The 25638-nt window shown below is 38.4% G+C and overlaps 1 protein-coding gene across 1 annotated transcript in view; it reads right to left on the bottom strand.

Moving 5' to 3' along the window:
* Positions 1 to 308: 308 nt before the first annotated feature.
* Positions 309 to 25638, bottom strand: part of LOC112052880 (uncharacterized) — a 28016-nt gene continuing 2686 nt past the window's right edge. Inside the window, exons 4-23 of the mRNA XM_052887931.1 lie at positions 25362 to 25521; positions 24708 to 24836; positions 23062 to 23326; positions 22265 to 22455; positions 21248 to 21477; positions 20319 to 20472; positions 18942 to 19073; positions 17924 to 18060; positions 11398 to 11424; positions 10838 to 11005; positions 9568 to 9784; positions 8886 to 9029; positions 7139 to 7874; positions 5900 to 6180; positions 4879 to 5054; positions 4518 to 4584; positions 4339 to 4463; positions 3792 to 4013; positions 2450 to 2561; positions 309 to 706 (exon numbers count right to left, since the gene is read on the bottom strand). Of these exons, the coding sequence (XP_052743891.1) occupies positions 368 to 706; positions 2450 to 2561; positions 3792 to 4013; positions 4339 to 4463; positions 4518 to 4584; positions 4879 to 5054; positions 5900 to 6180; positions 7139 to 7874; positions 8886 to 9029; positions 9568 to 9784; positions 10838 to 11005; positions 11398 to 11424; positions 17924 to 18060; positions 18942 to 19073; positions 20319 to 20472; positions 21248 to 21477; positions 22265 to 22455; positions 23062 to 23326; positions 24708 to 24836; positions 25362 to 25521 (4012 nt within the window). The 3' untranslated portion in view covers positions 309 to 367. The remainder of the gene's footprint in view (positions 707 to 2449; positions 2562 to 3791; positions 4014 to 4338; positions 4464 to 4517; positions 4585 to 4878; positions 5055 to 5899; positions 6181 to 7138; positions 7875 to 8885; positions 9030 to 9567; positions 9785 to 10837; positions 11006 to 11397; positions 11425 to 17923; positions 18061 to 18941; positions 19074 to 20318; positions 20473 to 21247; positions 21478 to 22264; positions 22456 to 23061; positions 23327 to 24707; positions 24837 to 25361; positions 25522 to 25638) is intronic.

Here is a 25638-nt window from a genome sequence, read left to right on the forward strand (position 1 = left end):
CCCAATGTGACTACTACAATACACATAGATTTACAAGTCATAGATTTACGATTCGGTACAAGTACCTAATAATTCTATGGTACAAGTACTTTAATTTAGACACTGCGCTGTACGCACCGCGCGAATATTCGCTACGAGGAATGCCAAGTGGCCAAGCCACCAGGCACTAAGCCTCTTTGTAACTTTGTAAGGTAGTTCAGTTATTTAGTTACATTACTACAATACAGAGATCTAACTATAGCCAACATGTTCTAAGGTTTGAAATATGTACATAGGATATTTTTTTTATAATCAAAGAAAACAACAAATTCATGTCATCACTATCATTGTAATAAATAAAATATACAAGCGTATTCATTGGTAAAATTCATTTTTCCTTTTCATAATCACTTAAAATTAATATTTGTAATAAATACAACACTCGTTCGGTAACATCGTTCAAAGACTTATCGGTCAATTTTTTGGTTATTATGTTTAATAAATCTTTTTCTTTGATTATTTCTACAATAGTTTTGTCGCTTCTCTCTTGGGGCGTTAAAAATTGTTTTAGCATTTCAAGAATAAGTTTGTCTTCGTCTCTTGTCCAATCCACAGGTTCAGTTTTGATGGATTCGTCCTCAGACATAATGAGCATAGACATGTCCGTTTCGCTGTGGTCCTGTATTTCAGTCTTGGTTATAGTGAGTTCAGGTGTATCTAGGGCTTCCTATAAGTAAAAAAAACAACTTTAATAAATATACTATGCACAAAAATTAAGGGAGCAGAAACAAAATCCAAATTTTTGGGGGATTTTCAACAGGCTGTAACTTATACAAAAATGGTCGTACAGCAAAAAAAAAAAGCTAATTGTAGCTCTAAGTGTTTAGTTTTTGGATCTGAGTTTGAAAATTTTTTTTTGAAAATATTTTTCGAGTAATCATAAGAAAACCACCGAAAAAAAATTTTTCGAATTTTTTTTGGTTTTTTTTTTAATCTACGGACGTGGAAAAAATTTTTTCGACTCAACCTCCATATGGACCGGATAGCTTGTTTATTCAGATTTAATTTCGTTTTTTTTAAATCTCGATACGAGCATTTCTCGCTGAGATATCGATGTTTGAATGGAAAAAGATCATTTTGTCTTTGATTACCAATATCTCAGCAACCAATGATCGCACAGAAATTTTGAGGTTGGTTTTAAAAACTTGAAATAAATTCTCTACAAGGATTGGCTTGAATTTTGAAAAAAAAAATTTTTTTCAATCATTACATGAATTTGAAAAAGCATCCAAAAAAGGGCTTTTTGTCGTTTTTTGGAAAATCAAGCGCCTAATCAAAAATATTGCGGAAACCACTGACGTTAAGTGTGCCTTTTACTGTTCAATATACCCACAAAAACCCTACAAAGTTTCAATTCAATCCAGCCAACTTTTTTCCTACTTGATCGAATTTTTGAAAAAATTAAAGGAGCAAGAATTTCGCTCTGAAAATGTCATAATTTTTATCAAAACTGAAAAAAATTTTTTTTTCATTTTTCAATTCTGTATTAGTGACTTGAAAAATTTAAGAAAAAAAAAACGAAAATTTTTGAGAAAAAAAAAAAAAAATTTTTTTTCATTTTTTAACCTCTCCTCCTAACAAGTTAGCCCGCTTCCATCTTAGACTGCATCATCACTTACCATCAGGTGAGATTGTAGTCAAGGGCTAACTTATAAAGAATAAAAAAAAAAAAAAAATCCCCCAAAAATTTGGATTTTGTTTCTGCTCCCTTAATTTTTGTGCATAGTATAGTATAACTGTAGTAACTTGTTAAACAGATCTAAAATTATTTAAGATTTTTTTTAAGATCTTTTTTTTCCAATGATAAGTACGTCTAACATGCCATCAACGACATATCTCGTGAAGATCAATAGACAAACTTTAACCAATAGCGGCGCAACCGGAAATAGCACTATCTCATTCATTGCGTTGCGACCAAAGAGATAAGACTGGGGCTACTCTGCTCCCATTGGTCAACATTTTGTCTATTTATCTCTACAGAGATGTCGTTGGTCACATGCTAGGCCTACATTTATGGACTTGGCGCTTTGAAGGTAGGGTACAAGCCACGACCAATGCCTAGACCAAACCAGACCTGACCCAATATAAAATCCTTAACTGACTCGAGCTGGGAATCAAACCCAGGCCCTCTCTGTTGAGAACCACAGCACTAGGTACCAAAAATGTATGGTAGTACGAGAACCCACGTTCCCATAACTCTTTGAAAAATAGGGTAGTTGACTCATATCAAAGGGTAGGGGTAGGGTAGGGTAAGGGTAGTTGAAAGTTTACATCGAGTTTTACGCGGACGAAGTCGCGGGTGTCCGCTAGTACATGTTATAAAGTTGTACCAGTACCACTAATTTATGTTTATCTGGCATTTTCGTCAATATGTTTAAACAATTTTTGTATAACATACAAAATGACTTACATATGCCGTTCTAGTGACTAGTTGTACTCTTTCGTCTTCTCTCCTATCAGCTGACGTTTCTTCTTCATTCTCTTCATTCTCTTCATCCATATCAATACCTAATTCCTCTTCACTAAAAATAATAACAAAATATATTTAATAAAAAGTTTAAAAGGTTTTACAATAAAATCAAAATGTAAGTTGACAGGACACCTTTGTGATCGACACTTTTTTTTTTTAATAAGTAGTCGCGAAATACTGTATTAGGAGTGGGCACGACAATAGAAGATAGAACCACCACCCCTCGGTGATGAGTCCGACCGCTCTAACCGTTGAGCTATTGAGGCTTCAAATATCTTTAAACGTAGGCGTCCACATATCAGCATAAGTGTCGGACGCATCGCATCAAATAGAATTTAGAACTCCTATTATAAAGTCCGTTTTGACGGCCTCCGTGGCGCAGTGGTATGCGCGGTAGATTTACAAGACGGAGGTCCTGGGTTCGATCCCCGGCTGGGCAGATTGAGATTTTCTTAATTTGGTCCAAATCTAGCTGGTGGGAGGCTTCGACCGTGGCTAGTTATCACCCTACCGGCAAAGACGTACCGCCAAGCGATTTAGCGTTCCGGTACGATGCCGTGTAGAAACCGAAAGTGGTGTGGATTTCATCCTCCTCCTAACAAGTTAGCCCGCTTCCATCTTAGACTGCATCATCACTTACCATCAGATGAGATTGTAGTTAAGTGCTTGTAAAGAATAAAAAAAAAAGTCATACAAATGCACATCACATCATACGAATCGGATTTAATCTACCGTAAAATTAAAAATCCATTTGCGGATATGTGGACGCCTACCATTATACAAAGTTTCTCCACTTATCCCCTCTCATCTTTAAACTACACCTACATCACAAAACAAAAAAGGATATTTACAATCTGATTGGTAGTATCAAATCCAAACATTAGCGCGTTTAAACAAACATACAAAATCTTCCTCTTTGTAAAATTAGTATAGATTCGGGTAATAGATAGATAGATAGATCGCGAGATAGATTAAAACCTATCTCGAGATATTGTAAACTGTCGAAAAATTGTGAACCGCAACAAACTGCTTACAATAATTTAAGTTGTTATTTTTCGGTAGATTGTAAGGAAGAACATACAAATAAAACGAAAAATACCAAACCTACCTAAATTAACCGTTGGTTTCTGAACCACTCATTTTCTGGTTATTAGGAATATGTTGCGGCTCACAATCTTTAAACAGTTCACAATCTCGCGAGACAGATTATAGTCTAACGGTGTTTACAATTTCACATTGTCAGATAAAGTAATCTTAACAAATAGTATAAATACATAATCACCTGCAAGAGTTGTCAGCCTCATAATCCATAACTATGAGTGTTTCTTTGGCTACACTATCGCTTACTTTTGGACTTTTGTTTCTCAATTCAGTATTACTGTGCTGAGTTACTTCTGTACGTTTATCGCTCGTCTCCGAACTTCCTATTGAGTTATTCTCTTCCGTAACTCCATGACTAGTTATTTCTTGTATATTATGAGTTTTATGGCCTAATACATTTTGCCTGCAAATATAAAATTCAAAATTTATTTAAGTATTTAAATTAGGCTTACTTTACAAGCACTTTGAAACGTCAAGTTATGTTATGAATTAATGGTGAAAACCCAAGTTGAAAACCTAAAAATAAAGTTACTATGGTTCCAAAAGCGCCTTGGTCCGCGAAGAGCCCACAACAAACTTAGCCAAGGAAACATCTGCACTTACTCTTGTTGCCGTCGATGCGGGAACAGCGAGAACAAGTGGCGCGCCAGCTCGGGATACTGCTCCAAGTCCCGCAGCAGATGTCGCACGCTGTTGTCGACTTGCTGCTGCACATCTGCAGCACTTACTGTTGTTGCCGTCGGTGCGGGAACAGCGAGAACACGTGGCGCGCCAGCTCGGGATACTGCTCCAAGTCCCGCGGCAGTCCGCAGCAGATGTCGCATGCTGTTGTCGACTTGCTGCTGCACATCTGCTGCACTTACTGTTGTTGCCGTCGGTGCGGGAACAGCGAGGACACGTGGCGCACCAGCTCGGGATACTGCTCCAAGTCCCGCAACAGTCCGCAGCAGATGTCGCATGCTGTTGTCGACTTGCTGCTGCACATCTGCAGCACTTACTGTTGTTGCCGTCGGTGCGGGAACAGCGAGAACACGTGGCGCGCCAGCTCGGGATACTGCTCCAAGTCCCGCAGCAGTCCGCAGCAGATGTCGCATGCTGTTGTCGACTTGCTGCTGCACATCTGCAGCACTTACTGTTGTTGCCGTCGGTGCGGGAACAGCGAAAACACGTGGCGCGCCAGCTCGGGATACTGCTCCAAGTCCCGCAGCAGTCCGCAGCAGATGTCGCATGGTGTTGTCGACTTGCTGCTGCACATCTGCAGCACTTACTGTTGTTGCCGTCGGTGCGGGAACAGCGAGAACACGTGGCGCGCCAGCTCGGGATACTGCTCCAAGTCCCGCAGCAGTCCGCAGCAGATGTCGCATGCTGTTGTCGACTTGCTGCTGAACATCTGCTTCATTTGATTTAATAACGAGCATCGCTTCACCATGTCGTCGACTTGGGCCTGAACAAAATATCATTATACTTAAGAATCAATTAGTAAGCTTAATTATGGAGTTGGATTTTTAAAAGCCTTTCTTAGTTTAGTAAAACGACTATCTTAATAGAAGTTCTTTCTTAGTTTAGATACCTGTTACTCATCCATTAATTATAGTGTTAAGCTATTTTTACCTATAGAGAATAAACGATTATTATTATTATTATTATTATTATTATTATTATCTATCTATACGTAAATCAATCTGTTAGTTAAACATTTACATTTTACCAAATTCAAAGAACATACTTCCATACAAAGTTTCCACTACCATTTCCCTGCCTCAATTGTTTCATACAACCCATTCTTAATTCAAATAATAAAAATAAAAATAGCTTTATTTCATTACAATTTATTCCCGTACTTTCCCTTCCCCGACTAGTTAGAGGAGAATGGAAATATTGATCATATTTAAAAATATGGCAAATATTTTTTTAAAACAAAAAAAATACAGACAGTTTTTGAAAATTACTACTAAGGATTACAAGTTTGGATTAAGGATTCTTAGTGGATTAGTCTATATCATAAAAAAAAACTTTACTGCATATCTATACTAATAATATAAAGCTGAAGAGTTTGTTTGTTTGATTGAATGCGCTGATCTCAGGAACTACTGGTCTGATTTGAAAAATTCTTCTAGCCCTTTTATCGAGGAAGGCTATAGGCTATATATTATCCCTGTATTCCTACGGGAACGGGAACCACGCGGGTGAAACCGCGCGGCGTCAGCTAGTTGTTGTATAAATGGCAAATAAAATATTCATGTCTTTCAAGCATTTCATCAATGAATCAAAAGACGAATCCTTAATTACCTCAATTTTCTGTATTAAATCTCTAACACAGTTCCTTATGAAGTACTCTTCGAATTTTCCAATCGAATCTGCCTGATCCGCAGTGAGAAATCCCAGAAACTCTGTATACATGTCGGCTAGATCCACGTCAAATATTTTGAACAATTTCTCCGCCAACTTTATGGGCTCCCCAGTTTCGGTATTGAATTTTGAAAACGCAATTTGTATTGCTCTTTTCACATTAATATTTCTTATGACTGTCGCCCGCGCCATTACTTTGCATTGGTATGATATTGCTGTGGCTGAAACAGGAACAATTGTATGATTTATATTTGTTTATTTACAGCGGGTTAACGGTCCCCTAGGGGCGCCCCCGTAATATCTATGAATTCCATTGTAAGACGTGTCGACGTCGCAGGCGACGTTTCAACGGCCAACGGACAGTGGTCATTTGATTTGCATGTATTGTTGAGTCTGGGTTTTTATGCGTCCTCTTGCGTTATGCATAAACGCTAAGCTGGTGTGGCATATAATGAGTAGATCAGTTGCAACGAGGAAACGCAACGATAATGAGGCATCGCCCTTACGCAGCACACGCAATGGAAACTCTCAAAACCTTCCCTTTGTTAATCCTAGAGCTGAACATGCTATTTAATCTCCGCTCAAGCACTCTACTATGTCGGACTTTTAAACAAGATATATGAATGAAAAACGCGGTACCATGCACATGCTGACTTCGGAGTCAAGAGGTCATTTATTCCGTGCAAATCGGACACGCCCTGCCTAAATCGGCAGAAGTCCAGAAAGTATTAAATTTTTCCTGAAATAAATAAATAAATAATTTCCAAAATCGGTTTAGTAGATCCAGAGATTACCCCTACAATACCACAAACTTTACCTCTTTATAATATTAAGTATAGATAACAACGGTTTATATGAGAAAAATTGAACTTTCACCATTGACCTCTTATAATATAAGGACGCACAATCATGTAGAAAATTTCACTTATTTAGTTTTGACAGTTTTAGAATTGTTGGTAAAGAAAATTTAAATATGGTCCAATATTCAATAAAATCCCAAATTCAGAGAAAATTCAACCTTAAGGATTAAGTTTAAGGTTTAATTTGCAAATGCGACTACTTGGATTGAGTGCCAAGAACTTGTGTTTGGCACTCATTGAGTGGCGACGTTTTTTGGTCGCTGATTGTGCATCCACTTTTTAATATGAGATCGATGACTTTCACTTTAAAAATACATACCAAAGTCTTCCAAATTAAAATCCGTCGATTCATTCTTAACATCGTTTCCTACGTAACGTTTATCAAGTCTCTGCAACAGCTGAGTATACAAAACATTGGATTGTGTTTTGAAACAATTCACCAACATTTTCAATTTGTTCGTAATATTTGGATAGTTTTTATTTCTGCATTCACACTTCTTCTCCTTCACTCTATTAGATACGAAGAAATCAGTTATGTGCGTTTGTCGCAATTTACAAATCTTCCTCAATAGCTCACAACAGGGGCAGTGTTTTTCAAGTGATTTAGTGGGTGGAATTACTTTCGGTGTGATGACTATGCAATTGTTTTTTATAACTATATCTGCGAATTCACTGTTTTTCTGTACATGTGTATTGCTATCCACCACAGCGGGAGAGCATATTGGTTCTGTAGAACTATTTACTGTATTAGTCTGTAGTTTTAGTGGCATAAGCTTTGCACCGTCTCCAGTATCGACGACAGTGAAAAGATTGGCCGCGACTAGAAAATTGTTATCTGATCCCACTTCTGATAACGTAGTGGCTATGTTCACATCGACTTTGTCAGGGAAGGTTATTTTGGGCGTTCTGGGTAAAACATTAATGCGATTGCTGTATATCGGTTTAATGAATTCAATGGGCAGTGCTTCTTTTTCCGTGGGCCCTAATACTTGTCCAGTTTTAATTTCTATGCCCCTTGGCGGTTGCACCGCATCATATCGACGACTAGGACAATGCTGAAATGAAATTATTTTTTTTAAATCAAAATTAATTTGTTTCAATTAGGCTTAGAAATACAAGCATGTTTGAAACGTCAAGTTTAACTATTTGTAAAGACTCTACCACTGCTTAAAAAGTAAGTTTCTGCTGAGAAGAACCGGCAATAAACGAAACAGTTGCTCTTTTAACAAATCATTATCATCTTTAGCATTGCTTGTAGAGCTTGCGTAGATTGAGAAATAGACATTGTTAGCGCTCCTGAACTCTTCAGGAGCGCTAACAATGTCTATTTCTCTCTAAAATTTCGTCAAATGCCGGCGGAGATGTAACGGTCTCATCTATTTCGTCCCACCGCAATGGAACTCATCGCGGTATTTCCGAACGCATTGGTTGAAATTTGTCTATTTCTCTTCACGATATTATCTCGTTGGTTGCATGTTAACGCCACTGGAGTTTTTGTCGACCTTGGCGTAGTTAGTAATGATTTGGTTTCGATAAAGAGGTACTGATACGATACCAAACTCCGAATAATATAATTAAGTTTTTACATTGTCAACAATGGCTAAGGTCTGGTCTAGTATCTGGTTTTGGGCGTAGTGTTGCCGTCCTACCGTCAAAGACGTACCGCCCAAGCAAAAGATACTAGAAAACCAGTTTTCAAATACATAAACCATAACATTTACATCTGTATGTACAGACAGACAGACAACACCAACAGCTTAGTATGTAACATTTATGACGTTTCAGAACATCGTGCATTGCGCAATACAAAATTATAGGTATAAGCGGTAACATAGAGAAACAGCGGCAGGGCAACGCTTAGCCCGCGAGCTCCACTCAGTCGAATTCACCTTACGCGTATTAATTTTAGCGTATTTTATGTAGTACGTGCGCTAACAATGCATCCAACTATACAAACTTAACCATACTTTTGTGTCAGGGGTTTTATTTTAAATTTTTATCAATTTGATTTGATTAATGCATAGTTTTTAATTACTGTATTAATTAAAATAGTGGATTTTACTTACTTTAAACCGTTTGCTATTCTTTGCGAGATATTTAATCCAGAGGCGAGGCATCTCTATCTCGGGGTGTTCGTAGAGAGTCATTTTTGGATTGAACGGAAGGATTGCATGCTTCACCGGCTCTATAGTTTTATCCGTAAAGTATTTCTACAACAATTACAAGTTACATCAATAACGACAACCAGTTTAATGAATAACAAAGAAGTTCCATCTATAGGAGATAGGCTAATATGACAATACATATACGGATTTAAAGGGCAAGCAAAGAAAGTCTATCAAGTCTCACAATTCCCAAAAGAAAATTAACCATAAATACCCTTTTTTTCTTAATTAACATTCATTCACTTATCATACAACAATGAACTTAAATGTAAGCATGAACTTAAAGTATTTAGCGGTTGATTTTCCTGAATAAATAAATTAATAAACATTTCACAACAATATTGGCTTTTATCATATGTTTTGACAAGCTGACGCCACGCGGTTTCAACGGTTTCTCGTTCCCGTAGGAGTACGGGGATAATATATATCCTTCCTCGATAAATGGGCTATCTAACACTGAAAGAATTTTTCAAATCGGACCAGTAGTTCCTAAGATTAGCGCGTTCAATCAAACAAACAAATTCTTCAGCTTTATATATTAGTATAGATTTTGAGTTTTAAAATGCATTTAACTCATACATACGACTATAGGATTGCGATTGTCTTCAGTCCTCCTAGTACATTGTATATGATTCAACATCGCTTTTGGCGATATCCACGGCAGCATGTGTTTGCACACTAGCCGGACAGTGAGCATCAGGCCCCAACGTCTACGTGGGTGGAGCTTTGCGGGCGGTTTGAACAGTTCCGGGTTATTCTCTATGTACTGCCAAAATTGGTCAATACCCAGCACAATGAGCCTGTAAGCAAGTCATGCAATGTCCTTGAAATACAGTGTTAACTCCACGTAACTTCATGCGATTTTTCAATAACAAACAAACTCGCTAAAGCGTGACGCTTGAGCGAGTTTGTTTTGGCTTGCCTTCCATACAATGATACTACATAGCATTACACCCACTCTCGATAACGACAGAATTATTGTCGTTCTTGAGAGTGGGTGTAATAAAAAGTACCTTATAAAATGTCAAAACTAGTGGAAACCGCGCAGCTGTATACATTTTTTTGTCGCTTTATTATTCTAGCCCATAAATACACTCGATATTGGTAATAAAAACTTTCTAAGAAATTCGTTCTTTTGTTTATAAAGAATTGCACTTTTACACTGTTGTTGACCATGACTAATAAGTAGAAGTCATGGACTTAATACGTTATCATATTCTTAGTTACTCACAAGCTGTATTGACGAAAAAGTTTAACTCATAGGTACATTTTTCTTCTTTCCATTTAACAACTGTCTAAAACGCCCTAAACGTGTACAGTCCCTTTAGAGTCGTTATATGGAGTTTACACTATAATTATTTATGCCACTGTCATGTAATGAGCACCATTGTAGCACGAGTGATTTTTGTGCAATGAGGCGAAGCCGAATTACACAATAGACAGCACTTGTGTGTAACGGAATCTTGACTCCCCACCCCCTTTCTCAACGCGCGCTGCGAGCGGCAGAGCGAACCGCCACGTCGCAGTTTGGATCGTGCCGCATTGCAAGAACCAGTTCATGCCTAAGGGCCCGTATGGGCTCGAAAATAGTCGGGCATACTTCGACATTGTATTAAGTGATTTTTTGCCGCGTTTTATAATAAATTAGCGGATGCCCTTGAGTTCGTCCGCGTGGAATTTGATTTTTCGCTTCAGTAGCCGCAGACTAAAGGATGAATAAACATACTTACACACTTAAACATACACAAACTTTTGCCTTTATAATATTAGTGTGAATTGTGATTAAAAGGAATATGAATTTTATTCGTATTTAAAAATATATGGCATATATTAAAAAAATATAAAATACTCACTCATCCTCACTTTTAAGATAGTTATATCTTCTATGGGTTCTAAATGATCGATACGGCATCGGGGGCAGCAAATAAGGGTATAGGAACACTGTACTATTGGCGACCACCTTTTTGAATAATTCGGGAAAGTCCGCGACATAGTAGTTATTACATGTACTCCTTTTATGGCTGAAAAATATCACAGACAATAGAGTTGAAGTAGCTTTTTATATGATAGGTTATATTACATAGTTACTTCGTCGTTATCAACCCATATTCGGCTCACTGCTGAGCTCGAGTCTCCTCACAGAATTAGAGGGGTTAGGCCAATAATCCACCACGCTGGCCCAATGCGGATTGGCAGACTTCACACACGCAGAGAATTGAAAAAATTCTCAGGTTACCTCACGATGTTTTCCTTCACCGTTTGAGACACGTGATATTTAATTTCTTAAAATGCACACAACTGAGTTGGAGGTGCATTTTATGGACCAGAATCTACATTATTGTTGGGAAGAAACCGCGTGGCGTCTTCTAGTATTTGGTAACAATCAAGAATTAATGTAATGTAAATTACTTACCACTTTTCGACTTCAGCTTGAATAAATCTGGAAGGAAATCACAAAAAATTATTAAGAATGCTCTTTGTTTGTTCCGTTTAAACCTTATACGAGTATATAGCAATCTCAGACCAATTATTGTATAGGACCTGCTTCGATAGACGTTCCTTTTCTGTCAAATACGAGTAGGTATATGATCAACGATCTAATGCGATTATAAAAACTGTCTCTATAGGAAGATTTTAAAATGCGAATAAAGCTATATATTTCACCTTCCCGAAATCCTTATTAATTATACTATCATTCGCTATTTCCTATCCTTGTCTCACATAACGAACTTTAAACAAATATTATTTTCTTAATTAGGAAAACTTATTATATTCTTAATTATATTATTTTCTTAATTAAGAAAATAATTTGACAATGACATTTGTTACGGTATTACGGTTCACTTTTGCTGGTACGGTTCTTTTGGAATAAAATACGTGTCGCTTGTTTAGACGTTTAATGCCAACTAACTTCAGAATAATGTAGGTACAATATCGTAAGTGCGTTCACGCGCTGTATTGAATTAACATGCCGCCCGCCAAAAAGGACTGTAAAGGGCTTTTACTAAATACATAAACTTAATCACTATACCGCAGTTAAACATCATTAGATTTATACATGCCATCACGAAAAAAATACATTTAAATTGTAAATAAACTTCAGACTCAAACGCTGGTAACTACATAAATATTATATCTCATCCATAATTAGGCTTACTCTTAATACATAACTTCTTGTAATTAAATATTTATACTTGAATTATTATCACTTAAATAACATTAAAAAAATACTTCAAAATCAGTTACTTGCAATAATTTGATTTTTAGCAGAAATTAAATAAATATTACATTTAAATTAAATACATTATATCAATTAAGTATATTAATCAATATCTATGGGCAAAAGACATAGTTTATTGGAAGAACGTTTAGTGATATTGTCACCACTTTTGACGCTGTATACTCGAGTGACTCCATCATTGCCGGGGTGCTTCCCAGTTATGCGACCTAGCATCCATTTGCCTGGTGGCAGGTTGTCACTCTTGATAGTGACGATCTGACCGATATCTAACTCTCTTGTCCTTTTACACCATTTATGACGTTGTTGAAGTCTATTAAGATATTCAGATTGCCATCGGTGCCAAAAGTCTTGCAATAATTTTTGTAGGCGCTGCCATCTCGATAGGTAAGTCATCGAAATATTTTCCAGATTAGGACTTGGGATGGTATTAAGTGACTCACCAACTAAGAAGTGAGCTGGCGTGAGTGGAGGTGCGTCATCATCGTCCTCTATTGGGCACAGAGGCCGCGAGTTCAGACATGCTTCAATTTGGCAGAGCAGGGTGGACATTTCTTCATAGGTTAAGTTGGATTGCATTATCCTTTTCAGGTGGTATTTCATGGATTTAACACCAGCCTCCCATAATCCTCCCATGTGAGGGCTGTATGCTGGTATAAAGTGCCATTGAGTGCCATCGAGGGCAAGAGATTCTGCTATCTGACCATCAAATTCCAACTTTGCTTCTGCCCAAGCTGCTGCAAGTTCCTTATTAGCTCCAATAAACGTCCGGCCCTGGTCACTCCACATATGAGCGCATTTTCCGCGACGTGCCGTAAATCTTTTCATTGCTCCTATAAATGACTCTGACGTCATATCACCTACGAGTTCAAGATGAATGGCCTTGGTAGACATACATACGAAGATGCAGACGTACGCTTTCGTCGTTCTCATTCCTCTGCCTTTAGAAGAGAGGACTTGATAGGGGCCAGCGAAATCCGTCGAACTGTTCAAAAATGGTCTAGTTGGAGTTACTCTTTCACGAGGTAAGTCTCCCATAAGTTGTGACTTCACTGCAGCCTTTTGCTTAGCACATATCAAACATTTTCTAAATTTTAATTTGACTAAATTTTTTGATTTCAGGATCCAGTACTTCAGCCGTAAGTATCCCAACATCTGTTGTGGTCCACCATGCAGTGTTTTCAAATGTGCATCATCGACAAGGAGCTTGGCTAGGTAAGTATCATGACTTAATATTACAGGATTTCTCGTATCTTCATTCACAGCAGCGTGCCGCAGTCTACCGCCCACCCTGAGGACATCATCACCGTCAAGGTAAGGATTTAAACTTTTTAAACTGCTTTTAGCTTGTACTTCTCCTTTAGTTTTAATATTGTGAATATCTTCCTTAAAGCTTTGTTGCTGTGTTAGCTTAATGCATGTTTTTAAAGCATCATTTAATTCGCTTGTAGTAATGACTGTATCCTTATCCTGTAATTTCTTTCCCTTTAAAAACCTTTTACTGTATGTAATAACCTTTAGTAGCTCTGTCAAATCATCACAATTTTCAATTTTGCTTATTAAACTTACTTTTTCATTTTCAATTTTCGAGTTGACTTCTATAACTTCTTTCCTTTCCAGGTTTGTACTTATGTTCTTTTGCCTACTGTATTCGATCTCTTTATTATGTAACCATTCAGGGCCATTCCACCACAGTTTATTTTCTTTCAGGCTTGTCAAGGGCATACCTCTTGAGGCTAAATCAGCAGGGTTGTCTTGAGATTGTACGTGATACCAATTGTGATTCCCAATGTCTTCTAAAATCTCAACTACTCGATTTCTTACATAAATGTTCCATCTTGCAGGATCTCCAAAAAGCCAGGACAGTACTATAGTGGAATCTGTCCATGCATATATCTGAGAGTTTGGTATTTTCATGGCTTCTTTTATTTGCTTTAAAAGACCAGCAAGCAGGACAGCACCATTCAGTTCAAGACGAGGTAAGGATTTAGCTTTTGTTGATGCTACTCTTGATTTAGCTGCTATGATTGTACTTTTCCTTCTACGGTGATTACTCTCATGTAGGCTACTGCACCATAGGCTCGATTGGATGCATCACAAAAACCATGAACTGAGACATTTTTCATTAAGGATTCAGATGTTTGAAGCCATCTGTCTATTTCTATACCTGGTAAGTTGAGAAAACTGTTTCTTAAATCCATCCATTCCTGAGCTATTTCTTCAGTAACATTCTCATCCCAGGCCATACCTTGCAACCACAATTTTTGAATAAGCTGCTTCGCCGGTAAAATTGACGGTGCTAACCAGCCCAGCGGATCATACAACCTTTGAATATCAGACAGGATTGTTCTTTTCGTTATGCGATCAGTTAACGCAGGTAAGTTCAGGTTGTATTGGAATTTGTCCGTTCCAATATTCCAATTCAATCCTAAAGCTCTTATACTACCATCTATGTGTATTTCTAGATTTACTTTAGTGCTTCTTTGGCTTAGCTCAAATTGTTTCAGGAATTCTGCATTATTCGAACACCATTTTTGTATAATAAATCCTCCTCTTCGCAATATGGAATCTATATCCTTTGCAATTTTGATGGCTTCTTGTAAGTTATCCTTCCCAGACATTAAGTCATCCATGTAAAAGTCTTGTTTTATAACTTGTGCTGCATCGGTATGTTCATAGCCTTCATCTGTGGCAACCTGATGTAGCGTGCGGACGGCTAGATATGGTGCCGAAGCTGTCCCAAACGTGACTCTTCCTAGTCTATAATCTTTTACAGGTTCGTCTTGGCTACTACGCCATAGAATTCTTTGTAGATTGCTGTCTTCTTTGGTTACCAGAATCTGGCGGTACATTTTTTGTATATCAGCCACAAAACATACTCTTTTCATACGCCATCTCAAAATTAAGCTCCTCATGTCATCTTGTAGTTGAGGGCCTACAAGTAATTCGTCATTTAGAGACACTTTGTTAGATCCCTTTTGCGATGCGTTGAATACTGGCCTCACTTTGCTCGTTTCTTTTTCATATTTAATAACAGCGTGGTGAGGTAGGTACACAGCAGGAACTTTCATTTCTTCCTTTGGTACCTCTTCCATATGATTCAAAGTTTTGTATTCTTCCATTATTTCTATGTATTCTTTCTTCAATTTCTCATCTTTCTCTAAGCGTTTTTCTAATTGATATAATCTTTTCAGAGCTATATCTCTTGTGTTTCCTTCGACACATTTTAGTTTTTCTGTTTTTGTTGGCAGTTTTACGATATATCTTCCTTCTTCTGTTCTGGTGGTTGTAGTGTTATATATTTCTTCACATTTTCTTTCTTCAGGCGTGGGTAATCTTGTTTCATTTTTTTCTTGTTCCCACATGTTCTTTAGCATATCATCCAGATCCAGATTCAGGTGCATGCTTATAATCTCATCTTCTTGTATCTTGTCGTGTACTGTCCCAAATAGAATCCAACCCAGACTGGTATTTTGAGCGCATGGAGTACCTGGGGGACCCTTGATTATTTCACTCTTCATAATTTGGGCACACACATCGACACCTAGCAACATGTCTACTCGTCCCGGTTGTGTAAAACTTGGGTCTGCCAGGACGAGACCTTGTATGTGCGGCCAGGTGTTGTTCGTTATTGTCTTAGTTGGCAACCTTGTGATGAGATGAGTGGGTATTATATACGTCTTAATGTTAATTTTAAATCCTTCATCATGTGTGGATAAGACGTTTACTTGTGTACTTTGTTTCACATTTGTGTGTGTTGAGCCAATACCTGTTATAGTTCCATTAACTTTTGTTCTTTTTAATTTCAGCAATTGGATGGCTCGTTCACTCACAAAACTTGCTTGAGAACCTGTATCTACGAGTGCTCTTACGATTGTATAATGGCCATTGTCGTCCATGATTTTAACTGTCGCTGTAGCTAGCAAAGCAGTACTTGCGTGCTCTCTGTTATCAGTTACCTTAGTGTTCACTTGCACCTGGGTATCAGTTATTGTCGTTTGTGAGGACTCCGATATAACTGGTGATTTTGGCTGATGGATGAGGGTATGATGCCGCTTGTGGCACCGCCTGCAACTTTGGGGAACCCTACACCCAAGAGCACTGTGCCCAGGGGAAAGGCAATTAAAACATATTTTGTTGTCCTTTACGTAATTACCTCTGTCCACCGGTGTAAGCTTTGCAAATTCCGGACAATGGCTTAATGTGTGGTCGTTCTTACACCGTACCGCATGTTCTTGGTTTACAGGTACTAGTTATAGTAAATACCTTTTCTTTTGTGACCTTGCTTGTTGTTGGCGCTACTAATTCCAATGTTCTAAATTTATTTTGTAAAAATTTTTCCAAATCTTGCCATGTAGGTAACTCGTCTATATTATCTTTGTGCGCGAAGTCTTCCCACTGCTTGTGCGTCTCCGGGTCCAATTTCTGAACAACCAGAAATATGATTACTGGATCCCAGGAGTCGGTTGTTATATTTTGATTATTTAATCCTTTTACTACTTCATTGGTTGTATCAAGTAAATATTTTATATTCTGAGCGGACTGTATGTTTGTATTGGGTTTTCTTTGCGCAAAAAGCCTTTTTAATAAAGCGTTAACGATAAGGCGTCTATTGCCATATCGGCTTTGCAATGACTCCCATGCAATTGGATAATTTGATTGAGTCACCTGGATGTTTTTTAGTAGCATTGCAGCTTCCCCAGTGACGGTTGTTTTTAAATAGTGAAGTTTTTGCACATCACTGAGGGAGTCGTTATGATGCACCAACGACAAAAACAAATCCTTATAAGACGGGAATTCTTCATAATTGCCCCCGAAGACCGGTAATGAGATTTTCGGTAGATGTACATTTTGCTTGCCGCCACCTATATTGCCCGTCGACGTTGACATATTTGACGCCCTTGATTCATTCTCGATTTCATTTAATGTTGATAACATGTCCCTTAAGTCACCCTGCAGAATGTTGTAAAGGTCTTCATAAATAAAGAATTCTTCATTTAAAAAATACGGCAAGGATCCCTTTTGTTCCTTTGGAGTAATTTTAGCTAAGTCGTGATGCGCGCTCTTAAACGTCGTCCAATAATCTTCAAGTATTTGTATGCGCGCTTCAATGTAACCTTTGGTTAGTCGAGACTTGGGACATTTTTTTAAATTCACTTGGGTTTTACGAAATAATGTGGCAGTATCTTCCAATACAGATAAAAGGTGCGTTTGATCTTGCATAGGAGGCATCTTGAATTCACTTGTCACAATATAAGTATATAATAACTTCCAAAATGCGTAAATGCAAAGTTATAAATCGTAAATTGTATATAGTATGCGTAAAAAACGTTCGTCACTCGATGCACTTGTTTACTTCATCCAGCGATCGCGCTTCGTTCCTTTCACTTTTTGCTAGTCGGCGCGATCCGGCTCGATTTCGACCATATGTTACGGTATTACGGTTCACTTTTGCTGGTACGGTTCTTTTGGAATAAAATACGTGTCGCTTGTTTAGACGTTTAATGCCAACTAACTTCAGAATAATGTAGGTACAATATCGTAAGTGCGTTCACGCGCTGTATTGAATTAACAACATTAATAAAATAACACAAATAATTCACAAAAATGGGCCCAATTTCAGACATCTCCTTTGCGTCCTATAGCAAATAAAATCTCCCTCTATGTTTTGTTAGTGGGTTAGTAGAGAGAGAGTACTTACTCTACCATTTTCTTATTCTCCTTGGTGTTAGCGGAGACGGCCAGGTCCCAGCTGTTCACCAGATCTATCGCCGGCGTTAGGTTGCACACATCCACCACTGACTTTGGGTTCTTTGAAACGATTTCTTTGAAGGAATCCTTTGAAATTCAGAAAAAAAAACATTTTTACAATAAAGTCGAAAATACTTGTAAACCACGGCGTTTCCATTAAAAAAAAAAAACGAAAAGCAACACATTTACCGTGCTTCAAAATTAATACTCCACAGCACCAGCCCTTATGTTATGCCAACAAAAAATTACAATAATAAAAAGTGGGCCTAATTTTAAACTTCTCCTTTGGTATTTTATAGTTAGTAGACGTCCGACGGATAAAGGTTCATTTATATCTACAGACACAGTGCGTTATAGACAACTAGCGTGGCAGACACGCACAGACGCCGTCTAATCACATTGCCCAGCAGGTAGCTAGAGACACTTAAAATCCTTTTCAGAAAAAAGTCCCCCAGACGCAGCGCTAATGTCTTAATGGCTCATTGTCATTTGTGTAAGACGCTGTCAATTTTAGTTAAGTTTCATGAAAAGGACTCTACAGACATGAACCGCACAGACAAAATATTCTTTCCGCGAATACTGGCCAGGCGCGGCCCGTGTCTGTCAACGTCTGCGCGGCCGCGTTACGCTAGATATAAATACGTTAACAAACACTGTATAGAAGAATATTATTTCTCTCTCTCTATTCGCCGAGCCCTAAAAAAAGACTGCGAGTCCTCAACATCAGGGCTAAAGGGTTCGAGTCTTTAAGAACACTACTCTACAGACATGAATATTCATATATATCAAATATTCTTTCCGCGAATACTGACCGGGCGCGGCCCGATACGTTAATAAACACTGTGTAGAAGAATATTATTTTGTCTGCCACGGCACGTGTCTGGCACGCTAAATGTCTGTAGATATAAACGGACCTTTAAGGAAGTCTAAGAGCGGAAGCACAGTATTAGTACAGCTTAAATACATACCAGGTACCCCCTGTATTTGTGCGCATAGGACCAATGTACAGGGTGAACAAAAAGTTGCAAGAAGTTTGTAGCGGCCAACTGTACGTGTTGTCGGAGCTGCTGTTGCAGTATGCTCACTTGGTCAGGTGACATCTGGTGACAAACGGTAACCATGACAACAACATTATATCTTTTTTTTAATCAAGTAGACTTTGACTTGACTCACCTGATGTTAAGTGACGATGCAGTCTAAAGGTAGCATTCGATTCATGGCGACCGCGACCGGGTCGTATGACCCACTGCTTATTGCGTCAACTGCTTTTTGACGGCCTCCGTGGCGCAGTGGTTTGCGCGGTGGATTCACAAAACGGAGGTCCTGGGTTCGATCCCCGGCTGGGCAGATTGAGATTTTCTTAATTTGTCCAGGTCTGGCTGGTGGGAGGCTTCGGCCGTGGCTAGTTTCCACCCTACCGGCAAAGACGTACCGCCAAGCGATTTAGCTTTCCGGTACGATCCCGTGTAGAAACCGAAAGGGGTGTGGATTTTCATCCTCCTCCTAACAAGTTAGCCCGCTTCCATCTTAGACTGCATCATCACTTTCCATCAGGTGAGATTGTAGTCAAGGGCTAACTTAACTTAGAAAAAAAAAAGTCTCTAATTAGAACGGCTAAATGTGAAATGCCCTTCCGGCGTCTGTGTTTCCTGACACCTACAATTTGTGCACCTTCAAGGCAAGAGTGAATAGGCATTTTCTAGGCAAACGCGTTTCATCTTAGACCACACCATTGCTCACCATCAGGCATGATTATAATCAAGCGCAAGTCTATCCAAGATAAAAAAAATGAATTTATAAGGAGCACTAAACAAATCCTGAGACCGCGTGGCGCGAACCGAACTTTGGGCGTGGAGCAGTTGGTCATACAAACCCGGTCGTGGTCGCCAATAACCGAACGCTACCTTAAGATTGACGGACTAACTTTTTTTTTAAAAGAATATTTGCCACATCTTTTTTTTTTAAATATGACCAATATTCCCATTCCCCTCCAACTAAGTGGGAAAGACTGTATTAGGAGTGGGTACGACAATAGACCAACGGGACGGGGAATCGAGTCCGACCGCTCTTACCGTTGAGCTATTCATCATGGAAGAGATACAAGTTTATTCTATCCATACCTCTGACGGTTTCTACGCGGCATCGTACCGGAACGCTAAATAGATTTGCGGTACGTCGGTAACTAGCGCGGGCCGGGGGACGTGTAGCGATGAATGAAAAATTTACGACTGATGCACTTCACTTCCCCGCACGCACGATTTCACACCCGCGCAGTTTTACCCCCCGGCGCCCGCATATCATGGGAGTGTCATCAACGAACTAGCCAAACTATAGTTAGCGCTTACTTGCACAGGAGTGGTGACTTCGATGTTAACTTTGACCGGCGGCGGAGGCACCAGGTGTCGCAGCGGCGCCGGGGGCTCCAGTGCCGGCTCGGAGCCCCCCAGCACGGGGTGCTCGCGCTCCTCCACTGAGATGGTAACACTACGGGTCACTGCACTGGAAATTACAACAATCTATACCAGCGGTTCTCAAACTTTTTTGGTGACGGAACCCTCTTGGAAGGCGAAATACTTGACGGGATCCTAAAATAAAATAATTGTTTTTGTAAATGTATTATTTATTAATTAATAATAAAAGTACAATGTAACAGTTACTACTTATTGCATACTTAGTAAGTTTTTTTTTCAAGTTAGTCCTTGACTACAATCTCACCTGATGGTAAGTGATGATGTAATCTAAGCTGGTAGCGGGCTAACTTGTTAGGAGAAAGATGAAAATCCACACTCCTGTTGGTTTCCACACGACATCGTACCGGAACGCTAAATCGTTTGGCGGTACGTCTTTATCGGTAGGGTGGTAACTAGCCACAGCTGAAGCCTTCCACCAGCTAGACCGGGACCAATTAAGAAAACCTCAATCGGCCCAGCCGGGAATCGAACCCAGAACCTCCGTCATTAAATCCACCGCGCGTATCACTGCGCCACGGAGGCCGTCAAATACTACATAACAAGTTTTAAAGTTAATACATAACAAGTTTATTATTAGAAGATATTAAAAAATAAAAACTAATGGGAGGCATGAAATTGTTTTTTGATTCATGATTCGACTATACTCACATTAATTGATTATGAAACACGACTAAAACTCACGTGATATAAGGTCGGATTACGCCCGGTTAGTTTCAAACCCATACCGGGTCCTTAGTCATGAGCTTAATATAAATAACACTCACAATAGTTTAAATTCTAAAATTAAAAAAAAAATTACTCACGCTGGCATATTAGAGGAGACAACAGTAGGTGATTCAGTCTTAAGAACCACTGTACTATTCAACTGGTCCTGTTCTGCCTCATTCTCATCAACATCTGCTACCTCTGTCTTGCCGATAGACACTCGACTCACAACGTTAGTGGATTCAAAAGTTATCTTCGACGCTATATTGGTGGTCTCTGCTTCATCGTCTGATAATGGCTCTTGTTTGCCTTCCCAATGTGTTTGTACCTTGAATTAAAATAAAATCTTCATAATATAAAACAGAAAAGCTTGGCTCAAATTGTAAGAGTTGAAAGGAATTGAAGGTGTGGATGTAAGCTCCTGGATTCATTGAAATTTCTTTCACCACTAGAAAGGCACGTTATTTGCGAGTGGCATAGGCTATATTATATCTCCGTATTCTCACAGAAACGGGATTTCACAGGATTCTCGAGTAAAACCGCGGGGCGTCGGCTACAGGCTCGCGTTTACATATACTAGCATTTAACACGTTCGCTGCGGTACGAGGTCAATTGACCTCGTATATCTAGCGTGTTCATGAGTTAAATCGACCTCGTACCGCACTACATAGTTTTAGTATGAGTTCAAAGAACCTCGTACCGCACCAGAGGAAAGTACAGAATAATCAGTGCCGCAGCGAAAGTGTTTATCGGCTCACTGCTGAGCTCGAGTCTCCTCTCAGAATGAGGGGGGTTAGGCCAAGAGTCCACCACGCTGGCCCAATGCGGATCGGCAGACTTCATATAAGCAGAGAATAAAGAAAAGTCTCAGGTATGCAGGTTTCCTCACGATGTTTCCTTCACCGTTTGAGACACGTAATATTCAAATTCTTAAAATGCACACAACTAAAAAGTTAGAGGTGCATGCTCCGAACCGGATTCGAACCCACACTTTCAGGAATCGGAGGAAGAGGTCATATCCACTGGGCCATCACGGTTATACTGGGCTATCACATGTATGTAATGAATCCTCAGGGTATGCGTTTATGCATCTATGAAGTAGCCACTGAACTTACCTCATTTATATTCTGCACTTTATTAGGACCAACGTCGGCAGCTCCGTTGGTGCGTTGGCTGTCGCCGGTGGCGTTGGGCAGCTGGTTCTCCAGACCCTCGGGCATCACATTCATCAGTTCCGTCACCAAGTCTGTTAGCTCCTTCTTTGATATCTTGATTATACTCTTCTCTAAAGCCTCATCCTCATCGTCTAAAAAGAATTGTTTCAATTAAAAATAAAGTAAATCAATAAATAAATAAAAATAAAATAAAAATAGTCTTTATTCTCTGACTTTGATTACATATATTATACTTAATGCTGGACTGGACATGTGGTCAGATCTTCAAACAAAAAATGGTCCATAGAGGTCATTCAATGGTACCCCAGATACGAAAAAAGAAGGCAAGGACGACCACACAAAAGATGGGAAGACGACCTGCCAAAAGGATGGCATAGCAAAGCTAGAGACCGAGCTGAGTGGCAAAGTCTGGAGGAGGCCTATGTAAATCAATAAATAGTAAATATAAAATAAAATTAATGCTTCTGTCTGTAATAACAAAATAATAGTGTTTTCTCAGGTATTTTTTAAACAATTTTGTCTGTCTTTCTGCTTGTCCGGATTAATCTCTGGAATGGTTGAACCGATTTTAATAGGACATTCGGCAGCAGCGACACATAATATCAAAAATTCTAATATTGTAAAGCAAAGGTAATGAAATTATTAATTACACTCTCAATCAAGTCATCAATTTTCTCTTTCAGCGCAAACTTATAACACCCCTCTTTTTGTGTCGGTGGTCAAAAAAGTATACAAACTGGCATCAGGGTCCGCTGCAACATTATACTCAGGATCTAACTCATCGTCCTCTTCATTAGTTTTGGATTCTGGATTCAAGCATTCGCTCAAAAAATCATTCCACAGATCATCCACATCAGGCATAGGCAGCTCGTCCGGAGGGATGAAAGAACTCTCTATATGCTCTATGGGTGTCTCCGAGAGGCTCAACTTGGACCTGGTGCGTAGTGCTATAGTGGCTTCCTCTTCTAAATTCAGCTTTTTGCGGACAGATACTGAAACTTCCTAAAATAAACAAACAAAAGAGTTGCTATAAAAGAGTTAAAAAATTAGTTGTTTATTTTCAATAGCCTAGTGTCTTATCTTTTTTTTTTAATTTTTATTTTAAAAGAATATTTGCCATATCTTGATTAGTTGGAGGGGAACGGGGATATTGCAAATATTTAAAAGAATGTTTGCCATATCTTTTTTTGGTCGGGAGAGACAGTATTACTATTGAGTGGATACGAAAATAGACCAACGGGGCGGGAATCCAACCTCCACTCCTCTATGATAAGTCCGACCGTTCTTACCGTTGAGCTATTGAGGCTATTGAGGTCTTGTCTTGTGTATCTTTCAAACAAAAAGTAGAATTCTTTTTAATTTAATTGATTAAAATGAAGACTCTACCTGAGTGCCAAAAAGAAACAACAATATCCAATTGAGGAGTGATGTTTTAATTGAACACAAAAAATAATCTCATGAATAATAGGGTAGTTTACTCATATCAAATTTAATATAAACAATATTAATTTCGCATGGAAGAAGGGTCAGTAATACATCGATATTAATTAATAATAGTTAAGGATGTCTTTTAAAACTTAATTTAAAAATAAATTATAAGTAAAAATACTTTTAAAAAAAAAAAACTTTTATTTAAACGCTCTAAAAAGAAGAAAATATTTTTTTCTTTCAACATTTTAACTATCAACTTATAACCTCATTATGTACAACTTAAATGATAATAAAAGCTTGTTAGTTAAGAATTTTAAAAATCAGATCAGTAATTCCAAAGATTACCCCTAACAAAGAATTGTTACAAACTTACAAACTAGCATATATAGCATATAAATATAGATATAGATAAGCCCTTTCATTTGATACCCATATTGTAGAAGTACATTAAAAATAACTATTCCGATATCTTGGGTGGTCTGCCATATTGTATTTAGAATAACGTCATATAATATATCGTGCATTGTCATCCAATCTTAACGTGTATACAAAATTTCAGCTCAATCGGTTGAAGATATCTACTTCAAAATTGAGCTCAAAGAATCCACCGTAACATCCTACATACATTGCATGTTAAATAAAAGCTTTTAAAATCAAGTATTTTTCATATTTTCCAAACGTCAAAAACGCTGTCAATCATTTTGTGACGTCACTATGTTACTTGATGTTCTAAACGTCAAACGTCATGAAACAGTTGAAATATAGACCTTCATGGCCGACAGGCGTTTTTTCTCGTATTGTCAAAAACATATTTTAAAAACTAAATTTTCATGCAATCACGTCTCGAAAAAATATGTAAATCTTTTTTTCTATCAAGTAGAATGATAATGAACTATTTAAGACCATTTAAAAAAAGTCAACTGGCCTATTAGTAATCATATTTTAAACTAACTTGTGGCACTTTGAAGGGTCCATCCTTGACAACCGTAGGGCTGCGTTTCTTCTGGCTGAGAGGTGTAGCGGGTGTTCTGGGCTGAGAATCTAAGTCACTGCATGACTCCAAACCATGGTCTTCATCGCTCTAAAACAAATTAATCTATCTAATTCCATACCAGTGGCGAGGTATGGTATTTAGATGAAGGTAAGCCGTCCCAAAGAAAAGAAAATGAAATTCATACAGCGTGATACAAACTCCGGTTTCTCATATATCTGGATACAGTACAACAATGAATATGCATGGATTTTTAAAGGTAACCCGGCGGGAATCGGCTTGCACGATCTCTTCGCCGCTGATCTATACTATTATAAAGCTGAAGAGTTTGTTTGTTTGATTGATTGAACGCGCTATCTCAGGAACTACTAGTCCGATTTGAAAAATTCTTTTAGTGTTAGATAGCCCGTTTATCAAGAAAGGCTATATATTATCCCTGTATTCCTACGGGAACGGAAACCACGCGGTTGAAACCGCGCGGCGTCAGCTAGTTGAAGATATTTTGAAAATTTTAAATGGAGGGTATTATAAAATCGTCACTGAAGCCAAAAATATATTTTTTTTGTCTGTCTGTCTGTCTGTCTGTCCGTATGCTGACCGGGCATTGAAACTTACTTCATCATGGGTGGGTTCATATTCATCATCATCTTCATCATCAGGCAATTCCTGTGCAATGAGTGCTGTGACTTCGGGTCTGGTCTTCACTGGTATGTGTTTAATGGGTGTCAGCTCAATCGGCCATTGCGGCATGCGTGGAGACACTTTCATCAACTCTCTTTAAAAAAGATCTAGTTTAGTTTAGTTATTTTTAATTTCTTAAATACGGTGTGGTTTATACTAATAATGCTTTTCTCAGTACAAAATGTATTTAATTTCCAATTTTTGTAGCCAT

Source organism: Bicyclus anynana, chromosome 20 (assembly GCF_947172395.1).
Source record: "Bicyclus anynana chromosome 20, ilBicAnyn1.1, whole genome shotgun sequence".
In the NCBI taxonomy this organism is placed as follows: Eukaryota; Metazoa; Arthropoda; class Insecta; order Lepidoptera; family Nymphalidae; genus Bicyclus; species Bicyclus anynana.